General features: G+C 40.3%; 1 protein-coding gene across 1 annotated transcript in view; it reads left to right on the top strand.

Moving 5' to 3' along the window:
• The window catches only part of GLMN (glomulin, FKBP associated protein), a 56,590-nt gene that overhangs the window by 17,304 nt on the left and 25,494 nt on the right, over positions 1 to 13,792 (top strand). Inside the window, exons 7-9 of the mRNA XM_080655481.1 lie at positions 1,018 to 1,120; positions 9,828 to 10,015; positions 12,564 to 12,617. Coding sequence (XP_080511607.1) covers positions 1,018 to 1,120; positions 9,828 to 10,015; positions 12,564 to 12,617 — 345 coding nt within the window. The remainder of the gene's footprint in view (positions 1 to 1,017; positions 1,121 to 9,827; positions 10,016 to 12,563; positions 12,618 to 13,792) is intronic.

Genomic DNA, 13,792 nt, shown 5'->3' with positions numbered 1-13,792 from the left:
TCAGAGTAAGTGAATAATAGGAGCTTGGAAAATAGAGAGACGCAGCTCGAAGGAGCTGGTCTGCTTTGGGGAAATTTTGTTTTAACTCTCCCTTTGAAAGCAGAGGAAGCACCAGACAATTTAACATCTAACTTGACTGCAAAAACAGTGTGGAGCATTCACTCTGGGGATATTATAGACTAATGATGCACTGTTCATATGGCTTTCAAGCACTTGACATATGGCTAATCCAAATTATGATGTGCTGTAAATGTAAAATATACTTGGATTTCAAATACTTGTTATAAAATAATACTGGAATACCTCAATAATTTTTATACTGATAGCATGTTGAAATGATAAAGTTCAGATATATTTGGTTAATGAGATAAATTATTAAAATTAATTTCTCTTGTTTCTTACTACTTTTTTAATGTGACTGCTAAAATATTTTAAGTTATATATGAGGCTTGCATTCTATTACTGTTGGACAGTGCTGAACTAGATTATTGAATTACCTGGACCAATAATTTTATTTTTAAAATTTAAGAGACTAAAACTACTGTTAGCTTTCTACTCTGTCAGGTTAGGACATTAAAATGTATTTACTATTTATGAAACCCATTATTTCATGAGAGAAAAGGTATTTTGACTAAAGAAATAGGGAAGGCTTTATCACAGAATAGTTTTTTTTTTTTTTTAAATAAATACAACTTTATAAAACATTACTACATTGTCCCGGTTTTCCCTTGAGCTAACAAAAACTGCATCATGGACTAGCATTGGTCCTCAGACAAACATTCAGTATCCATTGGTATGGTCCAGACACAGAACTGAATCCTATCACATTGAGTCTGGTTTTCTCATGCTCTTCCCATTACTAGAAAGAAGGATCTTACATCACCAGTTTGACAAGTCATTGAGTTGTTGGTGCGTATGTTATTTTTCATGTTAAATTAACTTAGATATGTTTATCAAAGTAGGTATTTTATACTTAGGAAGTGCTATATTCATAGTTACCCATTTCTTATACCTTAGTTGTTTCAAAAGCTTGAAATGCCCCTTGCTGACAGCACAATTTCTTGAGCAGTCTGAAGAAGCTGAAAATGATCCTTTAAGGTCTTTTGCATCTGAAATAATAGTAAGTACAGCTAACTTAATCTGTTATAAAATATTCTATAATCTAGAATGTCATCCTGCTGTATACTCATGTACCTTACCTGAGCATGTAAGTTAATATATTTATTAGTAATATGTATTTTTTTGTGGAACACAGTTAAACAAAATGAAAATAGATAACAATAATGTCATCACTGCCAAAACCGGTTTGGCTCAGTGGATAGAGCGTCGGCCTGCGGACTGAAGGGTCCCGGGTTCGATTCCGGTCAAGGGCATGTACCTTGGTTGCGGGCACATCCTCAGTGGGAGGTGTGCAGGAGGCAGCTGATCGATGTTTCTCTCTCATCGATGTTTCTAGCTCTCTATCCCTCTCCCTTCCTCTCTGTGAAATATCAATAAAATATATTTTCAAGAAAAAAAAAATAATGTCATTACTCATATGTAAATAATACTAGAGTCCTGGTGCACGAATTCGTGCACGGGTGGGGTCAGGCCGGCCAACCCCAATGGGGATCTATCAGGCTGGCAAGGGGAGGGGGCATGCAGAAGATTGGCCATCTGGTCTCGCCCCCGTTCGGGGTGCAGGGGGCCTATCGGGGCCAGGCCAGCTGGGGGAGGGGCCATGGGAGGTCAGCTGGGGGAAAGGGCTGTGGGAGGTTGGCCGCCGGCTCCGCCCCTGATCAGGGCCCAATCAGGGGCAGGGCCAGCTGGGGGAAGGGACCTCCAGCGGTTGGCCAGCTAGCCCCGCCCCCAATCCAGCTGGGGGGAGGGGCCACCCCCTGATTGGGCTGGTTGGCCTGCTGCAGTGTACGTCATAGCAACCATTCGTTCCAGTTGTTCCAGCGTACTGGGCACTTGGCTTTTATATATATAGGTTAATACTTTCCAGACTTCTTTTTGGTTTTTATAGTCATAAGCAAATAAGCACTTACATAATATATAATGTTTTTAAAAATTCTATCATATTATACGTACTCTTTTGTAATTACTTTGTTTCTTTTAGCATATTATGATTATTTTCCCATTGGTTTAATAGTATTCCATGGTATGGATTTAGCATAACATATTTAACCTGGGCCATGTAGTACAACATGTAGATTTTTGAAAATTTTTTGGTTATTATAAAATACTCCAGCCCAACAGGCATGGGTCAGTGGTTGGGCGTCAACCTATGAACCCAGAGGTCACAATTTGATTCCCATTCAGGTCACATGCCCGGGTTATGGGCTCAATCCCCAGTAGGGGGCATGCAGGAGGCAGCTGATCAATGATTCTCTCATCATTGATGTTTTTATCTTTCTCTCCCTTTCCTCTGAAATCAATTAAAATAAAATAAAATAGTCCAACTTTCTTTTTTTAACTAAGTCTGTGGTAAGAATTTTTGCAACCAGATCTTTGCATATTTTTTTGGGGGGTGTGGCTTTTTTGCATATCTCTTTAATTGTTAAAATAAATTCCTAGAAGTAGAACTTCTATGTCAAAGAATATCCTCACTTTTAAGGCTCATGATAAATATTTTCAAAATAGAGAAATGAGTAAATTTTATTTTAAAAGCAACTCATCTTTATGCATAAACAGTATTTTAAAATGTTCTGAGATTCTGTATTAGGGAACTAATCTGAAGTATAGAAAAATATGTACTTAAGATAGTCATGAATTTCAAGTTAGAGCTTTAATTGTGGCTGTTAGTTTTCTTTACCATGTTCATCTGCACAAATACAGGTGCAGTGTAGGAGGAAAGTTGGATTTAATTAGGTTGGGGTATTGAGAACTATTGAGTTCTACAAATCAAGGAGGGGCAAGAGCATTGAGCATGTATGCAAAGGATTTAAGCTAAGTAGGGAAACTAGGACAAACTAAAAGTGAGAGGCAGTGAAAATATGATAGGATCACTAAATTGTAGGTCCTGATGTAGTTCACAAGATGTTGAACTTAGGTTACTAAAAGGAGTGAGCTTAAAAATATCAGTGGTTAAAGAACAGGATGCTTGAAATTAATATTTTGGAAAGGTTATTTACTAACAATAATGTTTGGATAAGACCATTGGAGTGTGTAATGTCAGAAAGCCAGTTAATGGAGTGACCTTTGGGTCCGCTAGTGACTGCAGCAAAGAAGAGTAGAGGTGATATATTCACATGCAGTGCGTTTCAGAGCTGAGAGAATTTTAGAGAGGAGAGAGAATGATCTAGAAGCAGCAATGAGAACAGATATTTTTATTTTAGGCTCAGTGGTACAATGAATATGGATGATAAAAATAACCCTTTGAGAGGGTTTCAGAGAAAACAGGTGTTTTCAGAGAACTAGATTTCATTTAGAGCAGAGGAGGTGAGAGATCATTTATAGAAGAATGAATTTTGCTAATGATAGTGAGTTCCACAGGCCATAATTAAAGGATATCTGAAATTTGAGAAATTTGAGGGGGCTTAAGAGAAAAAGTCAGAAGAGGAAATGCCAGAATTTTAGGGTAACTAGATTCTGAGGATGAGTGATGATTTGGTGTCTGATATAAATAGGGATGTATACTTCAGTGGGGTGAATGCTGGTGTCAAGATAGTAGTGAGGAGGTTATCAGTAATGAGGAGGGGGCGGGGAGGGATTTTCCCAGGAGCACATAAGAGTACGGAGCCTCTTCATTGTTGCCCATGCTAGACTACAATATAGTCTCCTGGATACAGTATAAAAACCATCATATATATGTGCCCAATTTTGAGAGATGGCTGTGGAAGTTGGAAACAGTTAAAGGTTATTAAGCCTGGGAATGATGTAATTAAATTGTGTTTTGTATTCATCACTTTAGTGGAGAATGTACTTAATTGAGATAAGATTGGAAGTTAGGTGTCTTTTTGGAGTGATGTAAGAACTAGAGGCCCGATATTCGTGCAAGAATAGGCCTTCCTTCCCCTGGCTTCACTCCCAGCCGCCCGGGAGCCAGCAAGTCCCTGCTCCCAGCCTGCCCGGGAGCTGGCAAGTCCTCGCTTCTGTCCGGAGCACCGCTCATGCAGCTCCCTCTGCCATCCCCCACCCCCTCATAGCAGGCATCCTGACCCTCCTGGCCGCTCTGTGCCTGCATATGCAAATTAACCCGCCATCTTTGTTGGGTTAATTTGCATACTCACTCTGAATGGTTGTGGGTGTAGCGGAGGTATGGTCAATTTACATGTTTGTCTATTATTAGGTAAGATGATGAGAGCCCGAGTATGGAAATAGTGGAGACAAATAAGAGCAGGCAGATTTGAGAACCTAAGAGAAGGTAAAATAAGTAAAATTTGGTCAATGATTCAATTTAGAAGAATAGTAAAAAGGTTGAGTCATGGATAAGGTTTTTGCTTGGGAAACTGGGCAGGTGAAGCTGTCAATATTTGAAATAGAAAATACAGAGCAAGGATCCAAGGGGATTTTGTGCTTTAAAAACATTTTTTTAATTATAGAAATGATAAAAAGTTCAGAAATTAGAGAAAACAGTGTACCCTCACATACCCATCATCCAGCTTTTAACAATTATTGTCAAACATATTGCCAATCTTGTTTTATCCTTACTCTTTTTGTTTTGCTGTAGTAATTTATAGCAAGTCCTAGTTATATAATTTTATCCATGAGTCTTTAAGTATGCTTCTCTAATTGGTAAGGACTTTTTAAAAAACATAACTACAGTGTTGTTATGACACCTAACAAGATTAATAATTCTTAATCTATATCTGATACCCAGAGAGAGCAGGTTTTTAAGGAGTAAATTTTTATTAAGAGTAGATGAGATTTTTTAAAAAAAACATATTAAATTAAATAAATATATTATTAAAAATATTTTTTTAGCTGAAACCGGTTTTGCTCAGTGGATAGAGTGTCGGCCTGCAGACTGAAAGATCCCAGGTTTGATTCCTGTCAAGGGCATGTACCTTGGTTGCGGGCACATCCCCAGTAGGGGGTGTGCAGGAGGCAAGCTGATCGATGTTTCTCTCTCATCGATGTTTCTCTCTATCCCTCTCCCTTCCTCTCTGTAAAAAAATCAATAAAATATATAAATATATATATATATATATATTTTTTTAAAGAATAGATGAGATCACCTAAAGGGGTAGATCATTGTGAAAAGAGAAAAGGGTTCAGGACTGAACCCTGCAGAGTACCAACTAAGATGAGCCCACCAAAGTGACCAAGGAAGAAGAGTGGAAAAGGTGATAGAAATATTACAGAAACCGGGGTAGCAGAATTTCAGGAAGAAAGTACTTTATACTATTAAGTGAGCAGAAGGAGCCTGTGAAGTAAGAGTTGAAAAGCATCCATTGGAGATATATATATATATATATATATATATATATATATATATATATATATGGCTAAGTGTCCATCCTTCCCTCCAACCGGGAGCTATGATGCGCACTGACCACCAGGGGGCAGACTCTCAAAGCAGGAGCTGCCATGACATACACTGGCCATTTAAAAATAAACGGCACCATGGACCCGACGCCTACAAACCAACACTCGGTTTCCCCCAAGTGGGACACAGACCCCGCCACCACCCTGGAGTGACACCCCACCAAATCACAGCCAACACTGCCAAGACCCCATGGTGCAAAATGCGGCCCCCAGCCCAGCCCGGAAATGGTTGCTGTGGGCACCAGGATGGATTTAGGTGCCCAAATGGATTAGAAGAAGTTAAGGTCACTAAATTTAGAAATCAAGAACCAGAAAGCTGGCCTATTAGAAGAGTTATCTGCATGAACATTCAACTTTTCCAGAATCCTAGCAGGAATTGGATAGAGAAAAAGATTGTGAGCAGGTACCAAAGTTTTTGATAAATGTTGAGAAATGAACAGGAAGTCAGCATGTGACAGAGATAAGGACAGATAAAGGGCAGTATGGTATCTGCCTCAGAGGAAAAATATGCTTATCCTTGAGAGTACTGGAGAAACCAAAATAATACTAAGCCTTTACCCACACCACCCTTCCCCATTGCTACCTTCATAGCTGTGTGATGTAAGGTGTGAGCAGCTCCTATCAGAAATCAGTCAGGTTCAATTAAATCAGTGAGATAGAGCAAGCATCCTGTGCAGAGGTTGAGGGGTATGGGAGAGTTCCTAAGATCACAGTGGAAAGAAGGTGAAGTCAGGGTAAAAGATGAAGTGAGGAGGTACCTTCTGTTCTATGCTCAGCTAAGTGTGACATGCTTGAGATTGATGGTCTCAGCCATCCCTCCTTTGGTACAATTTTTTTAAAATATATTTTTATTGATTTCAGAGAGGAAGAAAGAGGGAGAGAGCAAAAGAAACATCAATGATGAGAGAGAATCATTGATTGGCTGCCTCTTGCACACCCTACTGGGGATTGAGCCTGCAACCTGGGCAAGTGCCCTTGACCTGGAATTGAACTGGGATACTTCAGTCTGCAGGCCGACGCTCTATCCACTGAGCTAAACCAGCTAGGGCTCATGGTACAAGTTATTTTGATATAGAACTGCTTGAATGTCCCCTGGACTGTAGCATAGGAACATTTCTGAAATTTCAGAAGCTGACAGGAAAAATTGTAGATGGTAGGTATGTCTTGGGATGAGCAAGACTATCAAATGGTGTGTGGATAGGTAATGAAGGCCCTGATTTGAACACAGGTGGACCCCCAATATCCAGAGCAGCATGTAGAATCTGGTTGCATAGGATGATGTTCAAACAGGCTAACCATACTCTGGGAAAAAACATGTGTAGCATTGGCTGAATGAAGAAGTGGAGCTTCATGATTCAGAGGACATTTGAAATCTGAACACAGGAAACTTTTTGTGTTATAGCTATAACAAGAAAGTATGGCTTTGAAAATCAGTACAGCAGTATCTATCTATATATATAAAAGGCTAATATGCAAAGTGTCCCCTCATGAGTTCAACCGGGAGACCGGGAGTTTGATTGCTCGCTATCATGTGCACTGACCACCAGGGGGCAGCAAGAAACAAAGGAAAGCCCCAGCTGGTAGCCGGAAGGCCCTGATCGCCAGCCAGGCCTAGGGACCCTACCTGTGCACGAATTTTGTGCACCAGGCCTCTAGTATATATACATATTTAGCATCTGGTAGCTGAATAACAGGCTCTATGACAGAGGATGATTTTCCATGCTTCCTTTTTGTGTTTTGTAATGACTCACTAGGTTTACCAGTTAATAATGCGGATTTTTTTCAATAGATGGAGTTACGCATATGTTGATATATATGCAATTTGATATGTATGCTATTTTTGTTGTATTGACAGCAAGCTTCAGTATGTCAAATTTGCTGAAGATGTTAACATAGATATTTTTACACTTAAAAATGTCGAATTTCATGCCAAAAAAAAGCATTTGCGGGAAGTTTTAATTCATTATTTTGAAGAAAAAGTTATCATATACTTCAGGAAGCTTATGGTGAACATGCTCCATCTCAAGATACTTGTGAATGCTGGTTTAAACGCTTTAAAAGTGATGATTTTGAGGTGAAAGACAAAGAACACCCAGGTCAACTGAAAAAGTTTGAAGACCAACAATTACAAGCAGTATTGGATGAAGATGTGTATCAAACTCAAAAACAACTTGCAGAAAGATTAAACATTGCTCAGCAAACGATTTCCGATCATTTACAAGCAATGGGAAAGATTTTAAAGGAAGATGGGTGCCACATCAACTGAACGAAAGACATATGGAAAACCAAAAAGTCATCAGTAAAATGTTGCTTCAGCAGCACAAAAGAAAGTCTTTTTTGCCTCAAATTGTGACTGGCGATGAAAATTGGATTTATTTTGAGAATTCCAAATGCACAAAATCATGGGTTGATCTAGGTCAACCAACCATCAACATCGATTGCAAGGCCAAAACGCTTTGGAAAGAAGACAATGCTGTGTTGGTGGGATCAGGAAGGTGTGGTGTATTATGAGCTTCTAAAACAAGGTGAAACCGTTAATACTAATCGCTACTGACAACAAATAATCAATTTGAACCACGCTTTGATCGTAAAATGACCAGAATGTGCCAGAAGACACAGCAAAGTAATTTTGCTTCATGATGACACACCATCACACACTTCAAAACCAGTTAAAAACACGTTAAAAGATCTTGCCTGGGAAGTATTAACCCACCCACTGTACTCACCAGACCTTGCTCCTTCAGGTTACCACTTGTTCCAATCAATGGCACCCGCACCTTCTGAACAGCACTTCAAAACGTATGAAGAAGTGGAAAATTGGGTCTCTGAATGGTTTGCCTCAAAGCAAGAAAAGTTCTATTGGGATGGTATCCACAAATTACCTGAAAGATGGATGAATTGTGTAGCTAGCGATGGACATTACTTTGAATAAAGCACTTTTGATGTTTCTCTTGAAATTATTGTGTTTTCTTTGATTACAAAATCCGCTATTATTAACTGGTACACCTAGTATAGAGCCATCTGGGATCAGCAGATTCTAATTCCCTGAAAGCTGGAAAATATTTATTTGGCTTTATAATTCCCAACTATGTCTAGTCCAGTGTCTGGTACTCAAGCATTTATTGAATAAATAAGTGAATACGTGGCCAAGGACCACTTCTGATTTAACTGTTTTTGTCATTGCCTTTTGACTTCTATTGATAGTTTATTGTGACCTTAACTTTCTTGCCTTTTTTGGTGGAGCTTCTTAGTAAATATTTGACATGGGTATTATGTCATTTTCTAGATAAGAAAACAGACAGGTTAGGTAACTCATCCAGTGTCTCACAGCTAGTTAGTGGTAGATTCTGAAGGTCGGGTGCTTTCTGGTATATCAGAAGTAGGAATAGTGTAAGAGGCATAGGAGTGACCTTATACTTCCTGAGTCTCTTTTTCTCTCGCTCCTTAATAAAAAAGAAGATAAAACTGTAATCCTAGCCACTCGTGCAGAAATGCTTCTCTTTCTCTTATGACACAAGAGCCCATGGAACCTGAGATAATCGGCAATGTTTCCTCAACCTTTGCTGCCACTGAGCAGTATTCCTCTTGCTCACTCTGTCTAGGTAGACAGTGTGTCAGTGGAGCATTGCTCCTAGAGTATTCTTCATCTGAGTCATTAGTTGTCATTTCGTGTTAGTTGTCTGTCTCACATTTCCAGATTGTTTTCAAAAATCTCTGAAGCACTTAAAAAATTGTGATAAAATATACATAACATAAAATTTACTGTTTTAACTATTTTGGGGTATACAGTTCAGTGGCATTAAGTAGATTCACATTGCTGTGCAACCATCACCACCATCCATCGCCAGAACTTTTTCATCTTCCTGCTCAGTTCTTGCAGGTTGTTGGCAAAATTTACTTTCTTGAAACTATAGGATTGAGGTTTCTATTTTCTTGCTGGCTGTTGGCCAGGGACCACTTCCAGCCCCTAGCTGCTGCCAGTAGTTCCTAGTCACACAGCCTTCTCCATAGGCCCTCTCATAATATAGCAGCTTAGTTCTTTAAAGCCAGCGGTGGTGACTTTCTGATTCAAAGAGAGCCTGGACTCTGTTTTTAAAACCTTCTACCTGATTAAATCATGCCCACAAGAACAGTCTCCCTTTTCAGCACCTCAAAATCAACTGACTGGGGACCTTAATTACATCTGCAAAAATTCCCTCACTTCTGCCATATAAGATAATCTAATCATGGGGAGGCATCTTGCCATGTTCTTTTGGTTAAAAGCAACTCAAGGGGAGGGTATTATACAGCATGTGAATATGGAGGAGCACCCTAGAGTCTGTCTACTATAGCTTCCTTTTTTATCCTTTTCACAGGGTTTTTTATCAGCAATTGGGTACCCTTTCCCCAAAATGATTTTTAATCATGGAAAGAAAAAGAGGACTTGGGATTATCTTGAATTTGAAGAAGAAGAAGACAAACAATTCGCAGACTCTCTGGCTTCCCTGGCATATCTAGTATTTGTACAGGGCATCAGCATTGATCAGCTGCCAATGGTCTTAAGGTAGGAGGTTGTGTTTGGTTTATTCATGTATTCTAAAGGGAATATCATCAAACTCATTTATCTAATGTCCAATATATGTTTATTAGTGTACTAATACATTTTAAATGAAGTAGATACAAAAGCTCTCTTTATTTTAAGTAATACTGTCTATAATCTGTTAGAGCCAGTAGTCAAATAGTGAAAAGGGGGTGGGAGTGATGTTAAAATAAACATAAGGGAATGATAGGGACAAGAGTGAGAAAGTGTTAAATTGGGCTTGGTTTTGAAGCTGTTGGGACCACCCTGGACTATAAAAGAGGGAACTAGCCAATTACTTCTGGGTGAGTCTAAATCAGCATCATCTTTTCACTGGATTAGTGATGTAATCCTGAGTGGGTGTTTATCAGTCCCTAATGAAAACCCTTCAGTGGCTTCTTACTGCTCTAAGAATAAGGTCTAAAAGGCAAAGTGTCCATCCATCCGACCAGTAGCTATGATGCGCACTGACCACGAGGGGCCAGACTCACAACGCAGGAGCTGCCATGACACACACTGGCCATTTAAAAATAAACGGCACTGCCCTAACCGGTTCGGCTCAGTGGACAGAGCGTCGGTCTGCGGACTGAAGTGTCCCGGGTTCGATTCCGGTCAGGGGCATGTACCTTGGTTGCGGGCACATCCCCAGTGGGGAGTGTGCAAGAGGCAGCTGAATCGATATTTCTCTCTCATCGATGTTTCTAACTCTCTATCCCTCTCCTTTCCTCTCTGTAAAAAAATCAATAAAATATATTTTAACATAAAAATAAACAGCACTACAGACACTCGACTTCCCCGAAGTGGGACACAGGCCCTGTCACCACCCTGGAGCGATGCCCCACCTAATCGCAGCCAAGACCCCATGGTGCAAAATGCGGCCCACAGCCCAGCCCAGCCCAGAAAAGGTCACTGTGGGTGCTGGGTAATGACATCACATAGCAACACCCGCTTCCTCTCCCTAGCAACTAGCCTCCTTGGAATCTCTTCAGCCCAGGAACCCGACTTGCTGTATAGCCAGGTGCAAACATTTTACATTTTAACCAAATGTTTTGTGAAGTGTTTTCTCGTGCCTCATCTCATTTGATCCTTACAGAAGTCCTGGAGTAGGTAGATAGGAGACTTGGTGGAATCCTATTTTCTTTTCATTAGCTGGAAAAAGGAGATTTAGAAAGGTTAGAAAATTTGCCCGACTGAAAAGAAGTAAGAAATGGTTGGCATTGAAAATGACTTCAGGTTTTTTCAGAATATAGTCAAACACTGCTGCAGTTAAAAATTTTGCCCTTTGTTCTCCCTGCATTATCTACAATAATAATTTGCTTCGTGTTGATATTTATGCTGTGTTGCTAACAATTACCTGAAAGAGAAGTTGGGGTGCTTCACTGGGCTGGAAAAAGTTCAGCTACATCAGAAAGTAGGTCTAATTAAGCAAGTTTGTTCTATATCTATAAATAAGTTGACTTACGCATGTGCGATACATACAAAGCTCTCACTGGCGCCATTGCACACGTGTGTTTCGATCTGTCATTGTCGATCGTGAATTTGGTTGACACTTCTATTATAGAGAAAGGGCAGATAGCAATATTAAAATATTTCTTCTAATTAATTTCCTTTCAATATGCATGAATCCGTGCTCCGGGAAACTCGTTTTATAATATACCTTTTGGACATTAAGGTCCATAATAAGGATTAGTATATGCCTTGCATGGCTTGGGTGTATTCCTTTGTATACATTTATATATTTATGTATGACTATACCCCAGATTTATTTGTGTGTAAATATTACAATAATGCTGCCACTTGCATGTTCACCATGTATTAAACACTGTGCAAACAGCTTTATATATGTTACCTAATCTGTATAGTAACCCAATGAAATAGAGCATTATCTCATTTTATAGATGAAAATAACAGGCTTCATTAAACATGCTAAGATACTACCCAATACCATAGAGGGAAAGGTAGAATTCAAATAGTTCTGTCTTACCCAAGAGCCTATACTCTCAATCACACTGTACCACCAAAATGCCTTAAGTATGTATATTAATTTGCTAGGGCTACCATAATAAAGTACCACAAACTGGATATCTTAAAATGCCAAACACTTATTTCACAGTTCTGGGGGCTAGAAGTTCAAGATCAAGAGCAGAATTGGTTCCTTCTGGGGGCTTTGAGGGAGAATCTGTCCCATGCCTCTCACCTAACTTTTATGGTTTGCTGGCGATCTTTGATGTTCCGTAGCTTATAGATAGATGCATCACTCCCCTGCCTTCGTGTGCATATGGCACTCTCACTGTATGCATGTCTCCACATTTCCCTTTTCTGTAAGGACACCAGTCATATTGGATTAGGACTCACACTAATGATCTCACTTTAATGTGATTTACCTCCAGGGTGGGGAGTTTCTGCTCTGCCCTTGCCCATTCCTACCCAAATTTTTTTTAAAAGCCCTTATCTCTAAATAACAGTATGTATGTAAAATTTCTAAAAAACATATGCACATACATGTGTATATTTTTTTTCTCCCCTATTTTAGCCCATCGTACCTTTTGCAATTTAATATGGGGCACATTGAAGTCTTTCTGCAAAGGTAAGATCATTTGCATGGCATCTCAGAATTAAGTAGTAGTACTAAAATAGTCCTTGTCCAGATCAGGGGAAACTCCCTTCTCTTTGCTAAACCTTAATTAATTGGTTATTTTATAAAACAACTAGAGGCCCAGTGCACGAATTCGTGCATGGGTGGGATCTGGCTGGTGTGGGGGGGGTCGCATGCCACCAGCCGGGGGAAGGGGGCGGTAGCCACCGGCCTTGCTCCTGATCAGAGTAGGGGGCTGATCGGGGGTGGAGCTGGCTGGGGTGGTGGGGCTGATTGGGATGGGGCCAGCCAGGGGGCGGGGCGGTGGGCCAGCCAGCCCTGCCCCCAAATGGGGTGGGGGAGCAATTGGGGGCTAGTGGCTGGGGGGAGGGGCCATGGGTGGTTGGCTGGCTGGCCCCACCCCTAATTGGTGGGGGGGGCCGATTGGGGGCGGGGCCAGCCAGGGGAAGGGACACGGGGAGGGGGGGTATTGGCTGGCCGCCCCTCCTTTTATCAGGGTGGAAGAGGCCGATTGGGAGCGGGGCCACAGGAGGTTGGCCGACTGGCCCCACCCCGGATCTGGCCAGTTTGCTGGCCGCAGTGGGCGTTATAGCGACCGATCGTTCCAGTCATTACAGCATTCCGGTCACTGGCTTTTTTTTTTTTTTTTTTTTGCATTTTAATTTCTTTATTGATTAAGGTATTACTTATTTGTCCTCAACCCCCCATTACCTCCCCCCACCACTCATGCAACCAAAGGACTTGTATGCATGCATATAAGCCTAACTAGTGGACACAGACAACAGGGGGGTGATGGCTTTTTTATATATATAGATGAAGCATATATGCACAATAGAGACAGAAATGAATCAAAAAGGTTTTACATCAAAATCTCTTTCATTTTAAACTCAGTATAATATAAAAATATTGTCTTAAAAGGGGATTTTCAATCTTCTGCTTCTGAGGTTTCTTCCCTTATTTCAAAAGTTGGTTAATTAAAACACCTTTATTCCACTGTAGCCTTCTCTGTCTGAGGAGGAATAGTCAATAAAAGTAATTAATCCATGGTTTTGCTTCATGGATACAATCTGAACTCCATCAAAAGGAAGGAAGTGTCTTGAGTCCACCTGTTAAAACTTAGATTATTGACAGTGATATCATTCAACAACTTTTTTTTCATTTCAGAT

The sequence above is a fragment of the Plecotus auritus genome, assembly GCF_963455305.1.
Source record: "Plecotus auritus genome assembly, chromosome: 2".
Lineage (NCBI taxonomy): Eukaryota > Metazoa > Chordata > Mammalia > Chiroptera > Vespertilionidae > Plecotus > Plecotus auritus.
This window is presented reverse-complemented; position numbering and strand designations above follow the sequence as displayed.